General features: G+C 35.1%; 3 protein-coding genes across 4 annotated transcripts; 1 reads left to right on the top strand and 2 right to left on the bottom strand.

The window, feature by feature from the left end:
• Positions 1-864: 864 nt before the first annotated feature.
• Positions 865-3,298, top strand: LOC106133568 (neuroguidin-A). Its single transcript, XM_013333349.2, has 2 exons — positions 865-1,129; positions 1,668-3,298. The coding sequence occupies exons 1-2, from the start codon at positions 1,121-1,123 to the stop codon at positions 2,544-2,546; spliced, it is 888 nt and encodes a 295-aa protein (XP_013188803.1). The 5' UTR covers positions 865-1,120; the 3' UTR covers positions 2,547-3,298.
• A 1,601-nt stretch (positions 3,299-4,899) lies between these two features.
• Positions 4,900-6,481, bottom strand: LOC106133644 (uncharacterized). The gene is made up of 3 exons (XM_013333444.2): positions 6,127-6,481; positions 5,656-5,785; positions 4,900-5,159 (listed from the first exon to the last, which is right to left on the bottom strand). The coding sequence occupies exons 1-3, from the start codon at positions 6,423-6,425 to the stop codon at positions 4,941-4,943; spliced, it is 648 nt and encodes a 215-aa protein (XP_013188898.1). The 5' UTR covers positions 6,426-6,481; the 3' UTR covers positions 4,900-4,940.
• A 785-nt stretch (positions 6,482-7,266) lies between these two features.
• On the bottom strand, positions 7,267-11,733 carry LOC106133548 (radial spoke head 10 homolog B). Of its 2 annotated transcripts, XM_060945923.1 has the most exons (8): positions 11,373-11,733; positions 10,850-10,914; positions 10,358-10,504; positions 9,730-9,960; positions 9,316-9,429; positions 8,209-9,203; positions 7,825-8,051; positions 7,267-7,565 (listed from the first exon to the last, which is right to left on the bottom strand). In XM_060945923.1, exons 1-8 carry the CDS (start codon positions 11,731-11,733, stop codon positions 7,282-7,284), a joined length of 2,424 nt encoding a protein of 807 aa, XP_060801906.1. In that variant the 3' UTR covers positions 7,267-7,281. The 2 variants fall into 2 exon arrangements, 1 of the variants encoding a protein (XP_060801906.1); XR_009657006.1 differs by lacking the exons at positions 7,825-8,051; positions 8,209-9,203; positions 9,316-9,429; ... (2 more) ...; positions 10,850-10,914; positions 11,373-11,733 and adding an exon at positions 7,787-7,821 and having other exon boundaries at positions 7,428-7,565.
• Between the last annotated feature and the right edge of the window lie 2,562 nt (positions 11,734-14,295).

Genomic DNA, 14,295 nt, shown 5'->3' with positions numbered 1-14,295 from the left:
TTTAAAATTGCCATGAACTGAATAAATTTTTTTTTGTAGTAAATATAATGTCAAATTTTTCTTAAATAGTTCAAGACTTCTTATATCCTTTATTTCATTAGGCGACTTGTTAAAAGCTTTACGAGCTTGATATTGGGCACTGTGTTTCGCTACACATAAATGAGGCACTATGTTTTGCTCTAGAGCTCTTCTGCGAGTTCTCTCACGTGCTTGTCTTTTCTCATCAGACTCCAAAGTAGGCAATCGCTTTTTTAAATCTACCAATAGGACTAAAAGGTACAAACTAGGAACTGTCAATATACCTAATCTTTTGAAATGTTCCTCGCAGGACTCCCATGGCGGTATACCTACCATTGCTCAGATGGCCCGCTTTTGCAATACAAAAGCTCTATCTTGATTGTACTGGTAGCTATTGCCCCATAACTTAATACTATATCTTAATTTAGACTCTACTAATGCAAAATATACTTTCTTTAGGTGAACTAATTTTATCTCGTTGCGGAGGGCTCTAATTACATAACATGCCGATGATATCGCAGCCTCTAGGGGTCCAAGTTCTTTTTTCCAATTAAGAAATTCGTCTATATGTACACCCAAAAATGTTGCACTGCTTACGATTGCGTTCGCGGCATCAAAAGTACATCGAAGTCAATAAAGAGGGCGCTGATAAAAGAGTGTAAATGTTTTTTCTCCCGTAAAACCACTGTTGTGAGAAAGAGACAGATATATCATTGTTATTTCTGAGACAAGTTGAACAATTACGGCATTTTCATAAAGACCGGGCACGACGAGACGAGTCTTACTGTCAATGAGGCTGAATATCAAATAGTGCGGCTTCACATCTCACATTTACTTCACTCTATTTTCATTCACTCACTTTACAGTTCATTCTAACCGCTTTACTATTACTATTTTTAATTTATTCGAATTCATGATTAATGTGAAGGATTGGTCATTTAACATAAAAAAATTTATGATTTGTCTCTGTTTATACATAGAGACAACCAACAATACATTTAATTGTCAGTTGTCAGTTATTTAATTGTTAGTTATTGTTACATCGAGGCTGAACATTGAGGTTATTTACATACACAGAATCAAGAAGACTTCTTCCTCCAACATGGTTCAGGTTTGTCTCTATAATTAATTTTTTAAAAAAAAAGAATAGCCTTTTATATATAATTATATTTGTCTAGTCAAAAATATGTTTTGCACCTTACATCACCAGCCATCAAACATGAATCTAAAAAATAGTGGAATGAATACTACCGAGTACCGACATGTTATTTTAGTTGCTAGAGTTTAATGCTTTGATACCAGAATCTTTAATATGACAGGACATGTTTGTCTAAACAAGCTACCTATACATATTTCGTTGTTGGTGTATTGAAGGAACAATGTGTATAGCTAACCTATGTAAATAGTTGAGTACCTAATAAATATGTGAGTTAGTGATAAAGAATTAATTAATTCAATTCAATAGTTAATTTTTTATATAATTGAGTATTGCTTTCTTATACACATTGCTTATTATTTTATATTTTTATGATGATATTATGATTAAAGAGTTTCTAAGTAATATCAATAAGTCATATCAGGTATCACTTATTGACTACTTACTTATTTTGAAAATAAATCTTTCTATTCTCTAATCTTATTATTTTTAGGCTACAGATGAAATGGAGCAAGCTGATCTTCCACAAGCAGTTAATTTACTTCACGAGATGAATTCAAATATTCAGCAAGTATCACAGCTAGTTGACAATATGATTATAAGAGTCAAAAGTGGTGAACTCTCAACTGATAGTGGGCTTAGCTTTTTGGAGATGAAATATCAAATGTTATTGAGTTATTTAATAAATCTCACATATATTGTATTACGAAAATGTTCAGGTGAAAGAATTGAATCTGACCCATCCATTGACAGACTTATAGAAATAAGGACCGTTCTTGAAAAAATAAGACCTATTGATTCTAAGTTAAAGTATCAAATTGATAAACTTGTTAAAACTGCTGTTGTTGGTGCCACATCTGAGGAAGATCCTCAATCATACCATGCTAATCCTGATAACTTGATGAGTAAAATAGTTGAAAATGAGGACTCAAGTGATTCAAGTGGAGATGAAAATAAGAAAGAAAAAGCTAAATCAAATATATATGTCCCTCCAAAATTGGCAGCTGTTCATTATGATGAAACTAATTCTAAACATCCAAAAAGTAAAGAACAATCACGGAAGCAGTTCTTAAACTCTAGTGTTATGTCTGAACTCAGGGAAGAATACTCAGAAGCTCCATTAGAAGTGAGCACTGGTAATCATGTCAAACATTCTATTTCCAAATATGAACAGGAAAAAACTGAGTATGAAGAAAATTATCTTACTCGGCTTCCAGTTACAAAAGCAGAAAAGAACAGACGGAAAAAGTTGACTACAATTGGAATGGTTGCTGATGAAATTACAGGACGCAGTTCTGGGAAAAATGTTTCCCGAAAACATAAGATAAAATCCAAGAAAGGAAAAAGTTTTAAAAGAAGGCGTACACATTAAAAACATGTTGCTAACATTTTATTTATATGTGTAAAGTTTTGCAAGATAAATAATATTTAAAACTAGACTGATTTGGATAGCATTTAAGTATTTTTGGTTTATTGCTGATCTGAGTTTATTGTGCCAAGTATAGTATAAATAAATTCAACAAACAATCCATTACTTACTGCTAAAATTCTCATTTTCATTTATTTATACATATGTTATTGTCATTTTGTGCTGGTTTGGTATAAATAATTCAAAATTCACAATTTAGTCTGGATACCTATTTTGACCAATTTAATGATATTTATAGCAGAGATGAAGACAGTATAGCACTTTATATTATTTTAATTAATGTTAATATTTGGGCACCACTGTTCCATAGTGTCTATTTGCCTGTGTTCTTAGGGTACAGGGTCAGCTGCTCCAGAATGTTCAAAAGCAGAAAACAAAATATCTATTGTCATAAATACATATTAGTTATACCTCGCATACTGGGTAGTTACTATGTTATAATTTAAACAGGCTATAGTGTAATTATCAGCTGTATTAAAATGCACTTACTCATACATCACATGTCAGTGATAGCCAAAAGTGGCATGATAACAGTATTGATTTATATTTATTAATATATTATTTCCAAGATTTTTGAGTGATTCCTGAAAAATCATGAATTAAGATAATCCTGTATGTATGATGATATCCACACTATAAATAAAAAGAAGATTGTATTTTTGTATGCTTGTAACAAATAAACTCAAAATCTACTGGACTGATTTCCACGAAATTTAATTTTTCCGGAATTTCCTACGGGAGCGAAGTCCCGAGCAAACGCTAGTTCTGTAATACAGTTTTGTAGCTGTTATGTTTGAACCTGGTTTCTTAATGTCTTTAAAATATGTAGGTCTAACTTTTTGTAAGAATGCATAATGCATACATATACTATACAAGTAAATATACATTTAATAAAAATTTTGCAAGTCGGTTGTTCCTAGCCTAGAGCTTAATGCATACAGATTTCCCTAAACTCTAAATACTATATGTTGACAAAGCCTTACATTATGCATGTAATTAAAATTTTTATTTAAAATGTATGTTGTAATATCAATGCAATTTTTACACTCGTCCAGACAAATGTTCGATCTATGCCGCTATCCCCATTGAGTTCTCTCACTATTGAACAGTGGTTTGAGTAGTGGTAGTGGGATAGTTGAATCCACGAAATTTTCCTCCCAAAGGCTCATTACTATTAATGGACAAGCTTCAAACAATATTTGGCTATTACACTATTATGTTAAGAACCTACATGAAATTAAACAACTCTGTACTATCACTTAGGCGGATTTATTAATATCTTCTAAAATAAGGGATACTTTCAAAGAGGAAATATACATTTAATAAAAATTTTGCAAGTCGGTTGTTCCTAGCCTAGAGCTTAATGCATACAGATTTCCCTAAACTCTAAATACTATATGTTGACAAAGCCTTACATTATGCATGTAATTAAAATTTTTATTTAAAATGTATGTTGTAATATCAATGCAATTTTTACACTCGTCCAGACAAATGTTCGATCTATGCCGCTATCCCCATTGAGTTCTCTCACCATTGAACAGTGGTTTGAGTAGTGGTAGTGGGATAGTTGAATCCACGAAATTTTCCTCCCAAAGGCTCATTACTATTAATGGACAAGCTTCAAACAATATTTGGCTATTACACTATTATGTTAAGAACCTACATGAAATTAAACAACTCTGTTTAATAAAAATTTTGCAAGTCGGTTGTTCCTAGCCTAGAGCTTAATGCATACAGATTTCCCTAAACTCTAAATACTATATGTTGACAAAGCCTTACATTATGCATGTAATTAAAATTTTTATTTAAAATGTATGTTGTAATATCAATGCAATTTTTACACTCGTCCAGACAAATGTTCGATCTATGCCGCTATCCCCATTGAGTTCTCTCACCATTGAACAGTGGTTTGAGTAGTGGTAGTGGGATAGTTGAATCCACGAAATTTTCCTCCCAAAGGCTCATTACTATTAATGGACAAGCTTCAAACAATATTTGGCTATTACACTATTATGTTAAGAACCTACATGAAATTAAACAACTCTGTACTATCACTTAGGCGGATTTATTAATATCTTCTAAAATAAGGGATACTTTCAAAGAGGAAAATAACAAAAATTTCATTTTTATTTTTTAAGAATACATCTCAAATCGAATGAGGACCTATTTTTTTAATAGGCCCTAAGTTAAGATGCATATATTTTTTATTCCATTTTATGTTAATGTTTCTGATATTCATAATTTGTTTTTAGCATTTTCTGTTGAGTTTTCAACTATCGTTTTTTATAAGTGATCAAAATATTAAAGTAAATAAATGTTTGAATGAAATTGGGTGTTTTATACATCTAGCCTTTTATCTAACCTAGGAAAGTCTTGGAGGCATGTTGCGGGGTTGAAAGACTGGTAGCGGAATAGTCTTAATTGGCGGATGTGGCCGATCGGTGTGTGGGTGTCGAGACATTGGTAATCACCTCGAGGTGGCGCTGTTCCATGATTGTGTGTCAAGTCTGACCGGATGACACGATTCAAAAGCCAAGTAGGTGAAGCCATCGTCAGCTGAAATAATATAAATTACATTATTTTCCGTATTTATTATAACTAGCTTTTGCGTGCGGCTACTTTTCTCCTATAGAAGTAGCTTATGTTACTCCTAATGGTTTTTCTATCTCACGTGTCAAATATCATCAAAATTGGTCCAGCGCTTTTTGTGTGTATTACCTAATACAAATATACATTAAAAAAATACTTTCTTTTTTAAAATAATGGTGTACATAGATTATTGATAAGAAATTGTTAGTAGCAATACGTTCATAGGTAGTGTGTTTAGGGGCCAAACAGAGTCAATCTTGATAAGATATAAAAGGTCACGATCACTGAGAATGGTTTAATGAGAGAATTCACATTCAGTCAGCGACAAATTCCTAGTCTGTCGTTAAAAGGAGAATCGTTTACCTTGATTGACTTTTATAATCTTTGTGGAAAGCGAAACAGCTGGCTTACACTAAAAGTACATACCTAGTGGAAATTATTTATAAAAAAAAAATATTAATACCGGTTTGGTTACAGCTGGATAAGGGTTTCTATAGTCATCTTGCTGATTTGTTAAGTAATCCATCACGCCAAAATCTGGAGGAAGCTGTGCCAAATCAGCTGTCTTCATTAGCTTATTACGGCTGGGAGTGCTTTAGGAAAAAAATGTAATGAAAAAGGGTCGTAGTTATGTAAAGGAGATCCAACCTACATCTCACAATTAAAGTGAAATATCGCGACTAAAAATAGGTATTCGTCATAAAGTGGACCCTCTGCCGGAGAGCTAATTAGTCTGCTAGCTAGGTGGTTTATTTATGGACACTACCGAAAAGACCATACTCTTCGTCCATATACCAACTTAAATCTAAGTATTTCCGGATGCATTCCACAGCAATGTTTCTAGGCCCGAGGTCCGCAGTAAGTATGTGTGATCAATGAATTTTGGTACCTAGATTTTTTATAAATATGTACTTAAGTACTAACAGTAACTTACTCAGTGCATGGATATGAGGTGAAGTTGACCAAAGGTTTAAATGAATATACAGGATCGGTTTTCGTGAAAATCTGGGCCAGCATATGTCGAGTCTCTGTCATGCTCGTACCCTGATCTTCGGTACCTAACCGTAAATAGGTGCTAAGGTGGTTACTAAGTTCATCCCGGTAGACATAGTTATCCTTCGGTTCCGCATGCACCGCGAAATCCCAATTCACCACTTTCGTTTTAGGTCCATAAGTATTTTTTGAAAACAGTATTTGTTGCGGCTTTTTAGCCATAGGATTTTTCGTCCGCATAGTGAGATATTTTAAATCACCACGTAAAAAATAAAGCTTATGTTATTACAAAAACTCCAAAATCTGTGAATTATTTAAACGTCAACAGGTAAACATTGATGATTGTCAAATTTTATAAAAAAAAAAACCATTTTATCCTTAACTCATTAAGAAGTTGAGTAGGTAGATATTATGAAGGTAACTCAAAATACATACATACATAAAATCACGCCTCTTTCCCGAAGAGGTAGGCAGAGACTACCTCTTTCCACTTGCCACGATCTCTGCATACTTCCTTCGCTTTATCCACATTCATAACTCTCTTCATACAAGCTCGGCGGTTTCGGGTACTTTTGACCAACTCAAAATTCTACGTATCAATTTCCTATGTACTATCAGAAGTCAAGAAATTCTTACAAGAAGGAATACCGATGACAGCCCAGTGGATAAGCAAAGCGTGGGGACATAACCAAGAAAGAACGAACCCAGTAGATAGGGCAGCAAGTAAGTTATAGATAGTGATAAATTACGAGATATCTCACGTAGGATGGAAATAGGAATCACGTAACTACTGAAAAGCGCAGTGTTGGATTTTTAAACGATGCAGGATGGATGCAGGCTGCATTCTTATAAAATTGATTTCTGGTAAAGAGTATCCAAGTACCTAAACTATAGTACCTACATAGGTAAGGTACATACCTAACTACCTACTTATTATTTATCAGAGGCAATAGCATTAAAGTCAAGATTTGATTGTGTAAACGACAGCCATCATCTCCTATTGGCGTTGATTCCAGTTGCTTCCTCATCTCTCTAACCTCGTCAGTACCGCAACAAAACAAAACCAAAAGGCAGTCTTTAATACTTTTAATCTTCATTACATATTCATGCCTTCGGCTGAAAATTTCTCTCTCCAGCGCATTTCTTCCTCCTTGACACGAATACTCTCTTCCGCGCATGCTACAAAAGCTTCAAAAAACTCGTAAAAGGTAATTTGTCTTTCTAGGTCCTTCACTCTTTTCTTTGTTTTCGTTACCACCCCGGGAAAGATACGAGAAAATATTTTTACTATAGCTCTACTGGATAAATTACCAAAGTTCAAAAGTTTGAGGTCTTCATAGTTTGTATCCAAAATATATTCCTGAAGTGAGACATTTTCATCTGAAATAATAAATCGACCAATAAATTAACACTAAATATCAAATAACCTATCTCAGTAAAGTCTGAACATCAATAGGTACCAAAAATTAGGTTATAAAAGGGATGTGCACAAAGACTAAGAATAAAAATTGAATTTAATTTTTCAATTTCATGTCAGTACGATTTAAGTTTCCTTCGAATTACCAAATTAATTTATCTATATATAAAAAAAATCAAACTACCGGCATTTTCCTCTCACGGTCACGGTGCACCTACTTACCAGTGATAAATGTCATATCATCACCATAGATATACGCATTTCTACCGAGAGCTACAGCACCGTCAGGTGAGTCTATGAGTTCTGGCTGCGGGAATTCAATGCAATGCGGAGGGATTCGAATTGCTTTCAAAAATTGACGTAAAGTGTGGGGTTCCCCAAGGCGGCGATATAAATTGTAAAGTCCTTTCATGGGTATAAAAGCAGCAAACCCGTTTGCAAGACGACCTGAAAAAATATTTTTGTTACATGTATGACAACCATTCCTGACAATATTTACCCCAATATACACTAGGGTTGAAGGACTACATATTTAGAGCGAGTGTTTGTCCTATTGCAAATGTTGTAGATTTGTCAAGCTTGATTAATTATAATAAGAACAGAAATTGACCTTTACGTCGGCCAGCGCCTACTAAAATATCTTTTTCCATAAATGTTCTAAATCCATTTGCTAGTATTGTGTCCGGTTTAGGCCCAGGTAGTTGCTTTTTGGCGTATAGTCTACTGGCTACTGTAAGCAAACTATGTAAGAATTGCCAAAAATATATTTTTTCAAATGGATTGTGGGCAGATCTTGCTAGCCACTCAGCATTTTGGTAAAACAGATTGTCTATTTCAACTAAAGTTACTCCCTTTTGGGGAATATTACAATCAAAGTAAAGTTGCCATAAATACAGACGAATAAGAATTGGCTTAAAATTTATTTCTTTAGTGTTGCATATGGTAGCATACATGTAATATATGTTTTTTAAATCTTTTTCGTAAGATCTAATGGCATTTCTTAAAGATATTTCTTCAAATTCAATTAAATCTTCGATATTAGAAACTTCGACATTTGGTACATCGCTTGGATTAGTTTTCCGTGTTACATATGACATGTGTGAAATGTCCAATTCAAAAGTTCTATTTCCTTCAACATAGTCGTTCAAAATGTTTGTTCTTATTTCGTGTTCCCTGTCTATATTTTTTATAGCTTCTTCTATATGGTAAGTGAGTCCAACAGTCTCATCACATATATCAAATTTAAACGGTTCCAATAACTGACTTATTTGTTTCGGATCTGTAATTGCGCCGTAGCTCTTCTCAGAATATAAAGGTCCAATGTTATCGTCGATAAACAATTGCTTATGTTGTATAATGAATCCGTTGTTAGTAACAAATCTCCCTGCCCCATTTTTCTTATTATTTTTAAAATCGCCTTTGTAATGGGACCCCATGCCGAAGCCCAAGTTTAAAATTCCATAGCCATTTCTTTGACCCTGTTCCCAATAGCCACGGAACGCATTTAGGGAGGGAACAGACATTGAGTTGTTATAATAGGCATCCCAAATATATATCCCATAGCCAGACATCACTCCATTTTTCCATTCGCCTCTGTAAAACTAAGACGTAACTCTACGTAATTACCTAATACTGCAATAGTTAAAATAAGACAAGCGCTATATAGTAATCTCGATTAAAACAAATTGAGACAAGAATACTAAGTTATCTCACATCATGATTAGGCCATATCATCAATCCTTTTCCTTCTCTTACGTAAGAATTCCAGTCGCCCTTATAACCACTTAGAGGACAATATTCACGGGACCCATAACCGTGTCGTACATTCTGAAATTAAACTAAAATTGAAATGAACGATTGAAAGTACCTACACAGCTACCTACTTACGCAGGTTATATGCTAAAAGCCCAATTTTGGCGTAAAGACCGCTATCTCTATTTTAAGATTTAATTTTGAAATAGATTAGCGTATCATCATACCGAAAACATACTATATTCCCGTGGGATTTACGATCAAACAAGAACCTACAGATGATCACTATGTACTCGTGACAGCAACGGTGCCAAATACTTAGTAGGTAATTTAATATATATTTACATAAAAATAGAGATATTACACATAGCGTACATTGTCCCATTGTCCTTTATACGAGTTTTTGAACGTCTTAGAGTAGTAAATGACTCCTTCTCCATGTTTGGTGGCGCAATGCCACCCCCCCGAGTACATTCGCTGTCTCCTAGAGTCCACATATAAGCCATGCCCGTGACGCAGGTTGTCCACGAATTCCCCTTCGTACCACGTGTCGTCTTTCCAGAATATCTTCCCCTGGCCATTTATTTCATTATCCTTGAACTGACCCTGCAATGGATTTGCAAAATTTAGAGATGGCAAAAATATTTCTTCATTTAACATTAGTTATTGTAGAACGTAAATGCGATTCAGAAACTTCTAGGTGGTATATTTTTTTACCTCCGGTAAGTGTGTTGGCCAACCCGAGTCCTTCGATCAAGCCTCAGCCTATAAAAGAGGGAGAACACTAAATGACATTCAACACAACCCAAACCAGATCTTCGCCTGAGTCTAGAAATTTATGAGGTTCCTTTTGCGGTCTAGGGGTGCACAAAGACAGGATTTCCCAAAATCCCGACGAAATGGAAATCAGCAAGATTTCTCGTCATGAGCATACTCAACTATTATTATAGGGCCTAAGGAATACATAATTTTAAGGAAAATCAAAGAGGAATATACACAATACCAAGTAGACTGTTCCATCTTTCCACTGGAACCTGCCTTCTCCATGCATGCATTTCATTGAGATATTTCCTTCGAACTTATTTCCGTTACGAAAGCGAATAATAGCACGTTCATCAGGAGGTGAAAACCAACTAGATGGCGGCTGATCCTGTCATATTAAAAACACTAAGATTTTCTTTTATTCATAGGCCTACACTTATATTGAAAATAGAAAAAAAAAATAGAGAAGACATTTGTATTTTTGTACAGGATTTATTCAATAGATCTTCAAGAGAAACTTAGTAAATTTTAGAAAATTATTAGGGGAGCAATGTCCCGCGCAGCGATTGTCATTAATAAATAGGTACGTGGCGTACTACTATATATTACTCCGATTTCTATGGTGGCCTGGCTAGCGTATGGTATACCTAATTCTGCCCGGGGCTTAAGAAATTATTTAGCAATCTTTGCGGTCGTCTGTCAGATTGTACTTACGTTTAAAACAAGACTTTACCTGTCCATCTAAAACATCCAACTTAGATCTGCTCCTGCTTTTGGTCTTAGATTGTTTCACATTCGCTGGAATAAAAATCAACGACAAGTTGGTACTGAGAAGAAAAATAAATGCATGTGCAAAAAGGATTCAGGAAAATATTGTTATGCCATGAAAAACATCCTGTAAAAAAACCCAAGTTTCGCAGCTCAGTCTTTCTACCGTAAAAAGTTGTGAGATTCATGTAATACCAAATCGGTTAATTTAATAAGTTTCTACTTAAAGGACCTTCTGCCCTAAGTTATTATCATGCGAATATTAAAAATATTTTAGGTACGTTTTAAACAAAAAAAAAACGACTCAGGCTTCTTGTTTTATCCACAACGAAATTATACGGGTTCGAAAATAGCCCGAATTGCTTCGAGAAAAGGATGGTAACTACGGTCGTGCCGCTTTTTTTTTTGCTCGACTTGGCGGGGGCACTGCCGTGCCCCCAGAAATAAAAATATGAACTCTCGAAAAGATGGGTCAAATTTATATTTACCCGTCGCCTTTTTCTTTTTGCTAGTAACAGTAAGTTCACTTGCAGTTTTGGGAATCCCGACATTTTGCAATCGCTCATCAGTTTTCGGAGGAGGAATAACATCCCACGACTCAATTATACTACCTAACATTGAATTAAACATAAAAGTAACTATTTCTTTTTCCACAGTACCCGGTTTGCACCGTGGTAGTAACAGGGACACTGCGGAATCGCTATGAAGGATAGATTGCCCCCGGACTGAAGACATGCCATCGAAGGCAAAATCATCGAGACCCGAGTAGGGGGCATGGCGTCTAGCCGAAGACAAGACTAGTGAACTATCCCGACGGGTAACCGTACGCTGTGAGTCCGCATAAAACATATTACAATGAAAATAACAATATATAAGTTTAAAGAAATTAAAATAAGGAACAGATTTAAGTAGAAAAGTGTGAAATTGACAAAGTAGCTGTCATAACGTCAAAAGCGGTTAGTTTTTTTTAAAAAATACTTGAAATTTAGGTACTTACAAAATAATAAGTTATATTTGCATAAATTTTAAATTAAAACTAATAATGTTAAAAAGCTACGAATTCCGCTACAAGCTAACAAAACAATTACCAGCAGCGTATTTTGCAAGAATTTTCTTGAAATGCGCACGGAATAGCTGAACGTGGCTTGTCAGTCTTTTCAAGACTGTTGGCTCTCTCTATCCCGCAAGGGATACAGAGGTGATTATATGTTTGTATGTATGTATGCGCACGGAACTCCTTTAAGGTGTTATGCCTAGGGAACCGCGGCTCCGACGATGTTGTGTCGGAGGTTGTATATAGGTATAGGTACCTATAGCTCCAATCCGTGAAATCTTTGCTTGCTCGATTTAGGAATCGCTTTTTTTACTGATAGCGTCGCGTGATTTTTTTTTATTTTAGTGACTTGTGGCGTATAGATTTCGCCACAGACCCTTCTCTCTCGGAGCTCCAATGATGTAGAGATTAACTCAATGATGTAAAGTTCAGCGAACCACCAGAAGAGTTCACGTTGGCTCGTAACATCAGTGCCTCAAGATGGAGTTCCACATCTCCTGCTGGGCCACCCTGCACAACGTATTCACTGAAGGTGTCTGAACCTTATCGTCAACTCTCTTCATGCAAGCTCGGCGGTTTCGGGTACTCTTGACCTGACCATTTGCCAGGACGTCCTTAATTTGATCAAGTTACGTTCGTCTACGCCTTCCCACTCAGAACTTTCCATCCACACCCTCCTTGTATATCTGCTTAGTCAACCTGCTTTCATTCATCCTCTCCACATGACCAAATCATCTTTAGGTACATCCGGTCACTCAATTTCACACCGATCGTACTCTTTAACGCTCTTAGTTCCACCACACCACATTGGGACCAACTAGGCTGAAAATAGTGCCATCATAAGATTTGTCATCAACTATCGGACGACTAGTGGGAATGTAAGAGTTGATTCGTTCATTACTTCACTCATGGAGTGTTATAAACAAGGAAACTGGTAGAAGTAATTTTAAAGAAAATATTAATGAAATTATATTCAATGATAGGAAAATTACCTCTACAACAGAAATAGTAAATTTATTTGAACATTTTTTTACAAATATACCGTTGGAATTAACTTCTAATATTGACTCATGCCCTAATGAAGCTGAAATACTACTTAAAAATAATGTCAGCATTTGCAGTTACAAATTTAAATTCTTAAATATTGACCCTACTGACATTATTAATACCTTTAAAGAACTTAATCTGAAAAAGTCTGAGGATTATTGGGGTATGTCGGCTGTTGTGATATGTCATATTATAAATATTATAGCTGGGGACTTAGCTTATATATTCAATAATTGTGTTGACCAAGGGATATTTCCAAAATTAATGAAGTATAGTAAACTAATTCCATTATTCAAGAAAGGTGAAAAATCAGATCCTGGTAATTATAGACCAATCTCAATTTTACCAATTTTGAGCAAGGTGTTCGAGAGAATCATGCTTAATCAAATGCAGCGTTACTTTAAGTCTAATAAATTATTTCATAGTCAGCAATATGGCTTTACTGAGGGGAAATGTACAACAGATGCAGGTGTGGCTCTTGTCACTCATATTCTCAATGCATGGGAAGACTCACAGGATGCCATCGGAGTGTTTTGCGATCTGACCAAAGCATTTGATTGCGTAGATCATAGAACTCTTCTGCTCAAGCTCGCTCATTACGGGTTCGATACTGCTGCCGTTGAACTAATTAAATCATATCTTAGTGATAGATTACAGACGGTAGATTTAAATAACACAAAATCGAAAGGAGCGACGGTAAAAATTGGGGTACCGCAAGGTTCCATTTTGGGACCTTTTCTCTTTCTGATATATATCAACGACCTGCCTTGCATGATTGAGAAACAGACTGGCATCGTGTTGTTTGCAGATGATACGTCACTAATTTTTAAAATGAACCGCCGTAGCGAAATCTGTGATGATGTGAATAGCACTTTAGCCGCCATCTCTAACTGGTTTACAATCAACAACTTACTGTTAAATGCAAATAAGACCCAATGCATTAAGTTTACACTTCCCAATGTGCGGCAGGCAAATGTGGATATTAGTATAAGTAGTAAAAGATTAGATTTTGTTGATAGTACTACTTTCTTAGGAATAACATTAGATTCAAATTTGAAATGGCATGCTCACATTTTAAAACTTTCTAAAAGGCTTAGTTCTGCAGCATACGCTATTCGTCGTATTAGGCATTTGACGGATGTGGCAACTGCTAAGCTAGTATATTTTAGTTATTTTCATAGTTTAATGTCATATGGTCTACTGCTTTGGGGATCAGCAGCAGACATACAAACTATTTTTATTTTACAAAAAAGGGCAATTCGATATATCTACGGTCTTAAACAAAGAGATTCCCTTAGAGATTTTTTCAA

The sequence above is a fragment of the Amyelois transitella genome, chromosome 2, assembly GCF_032362555.1.
Source record: "Amyelois transitella isolate CPQ chromosome 2, ilAmyTran1.1, whole genome shotgun sequence".
NCBI classification, from domain to species: Eukaryota; Metazoa; Arthropoda; class Insecta; order Lepidoptera; family Pyralidae; genus Amyelois; species Amyelois transitella.
Note: the sequence above shows the minus strand (reverse complement) of the source record. Positions and strands in the feature narration are given on the sequence as shown.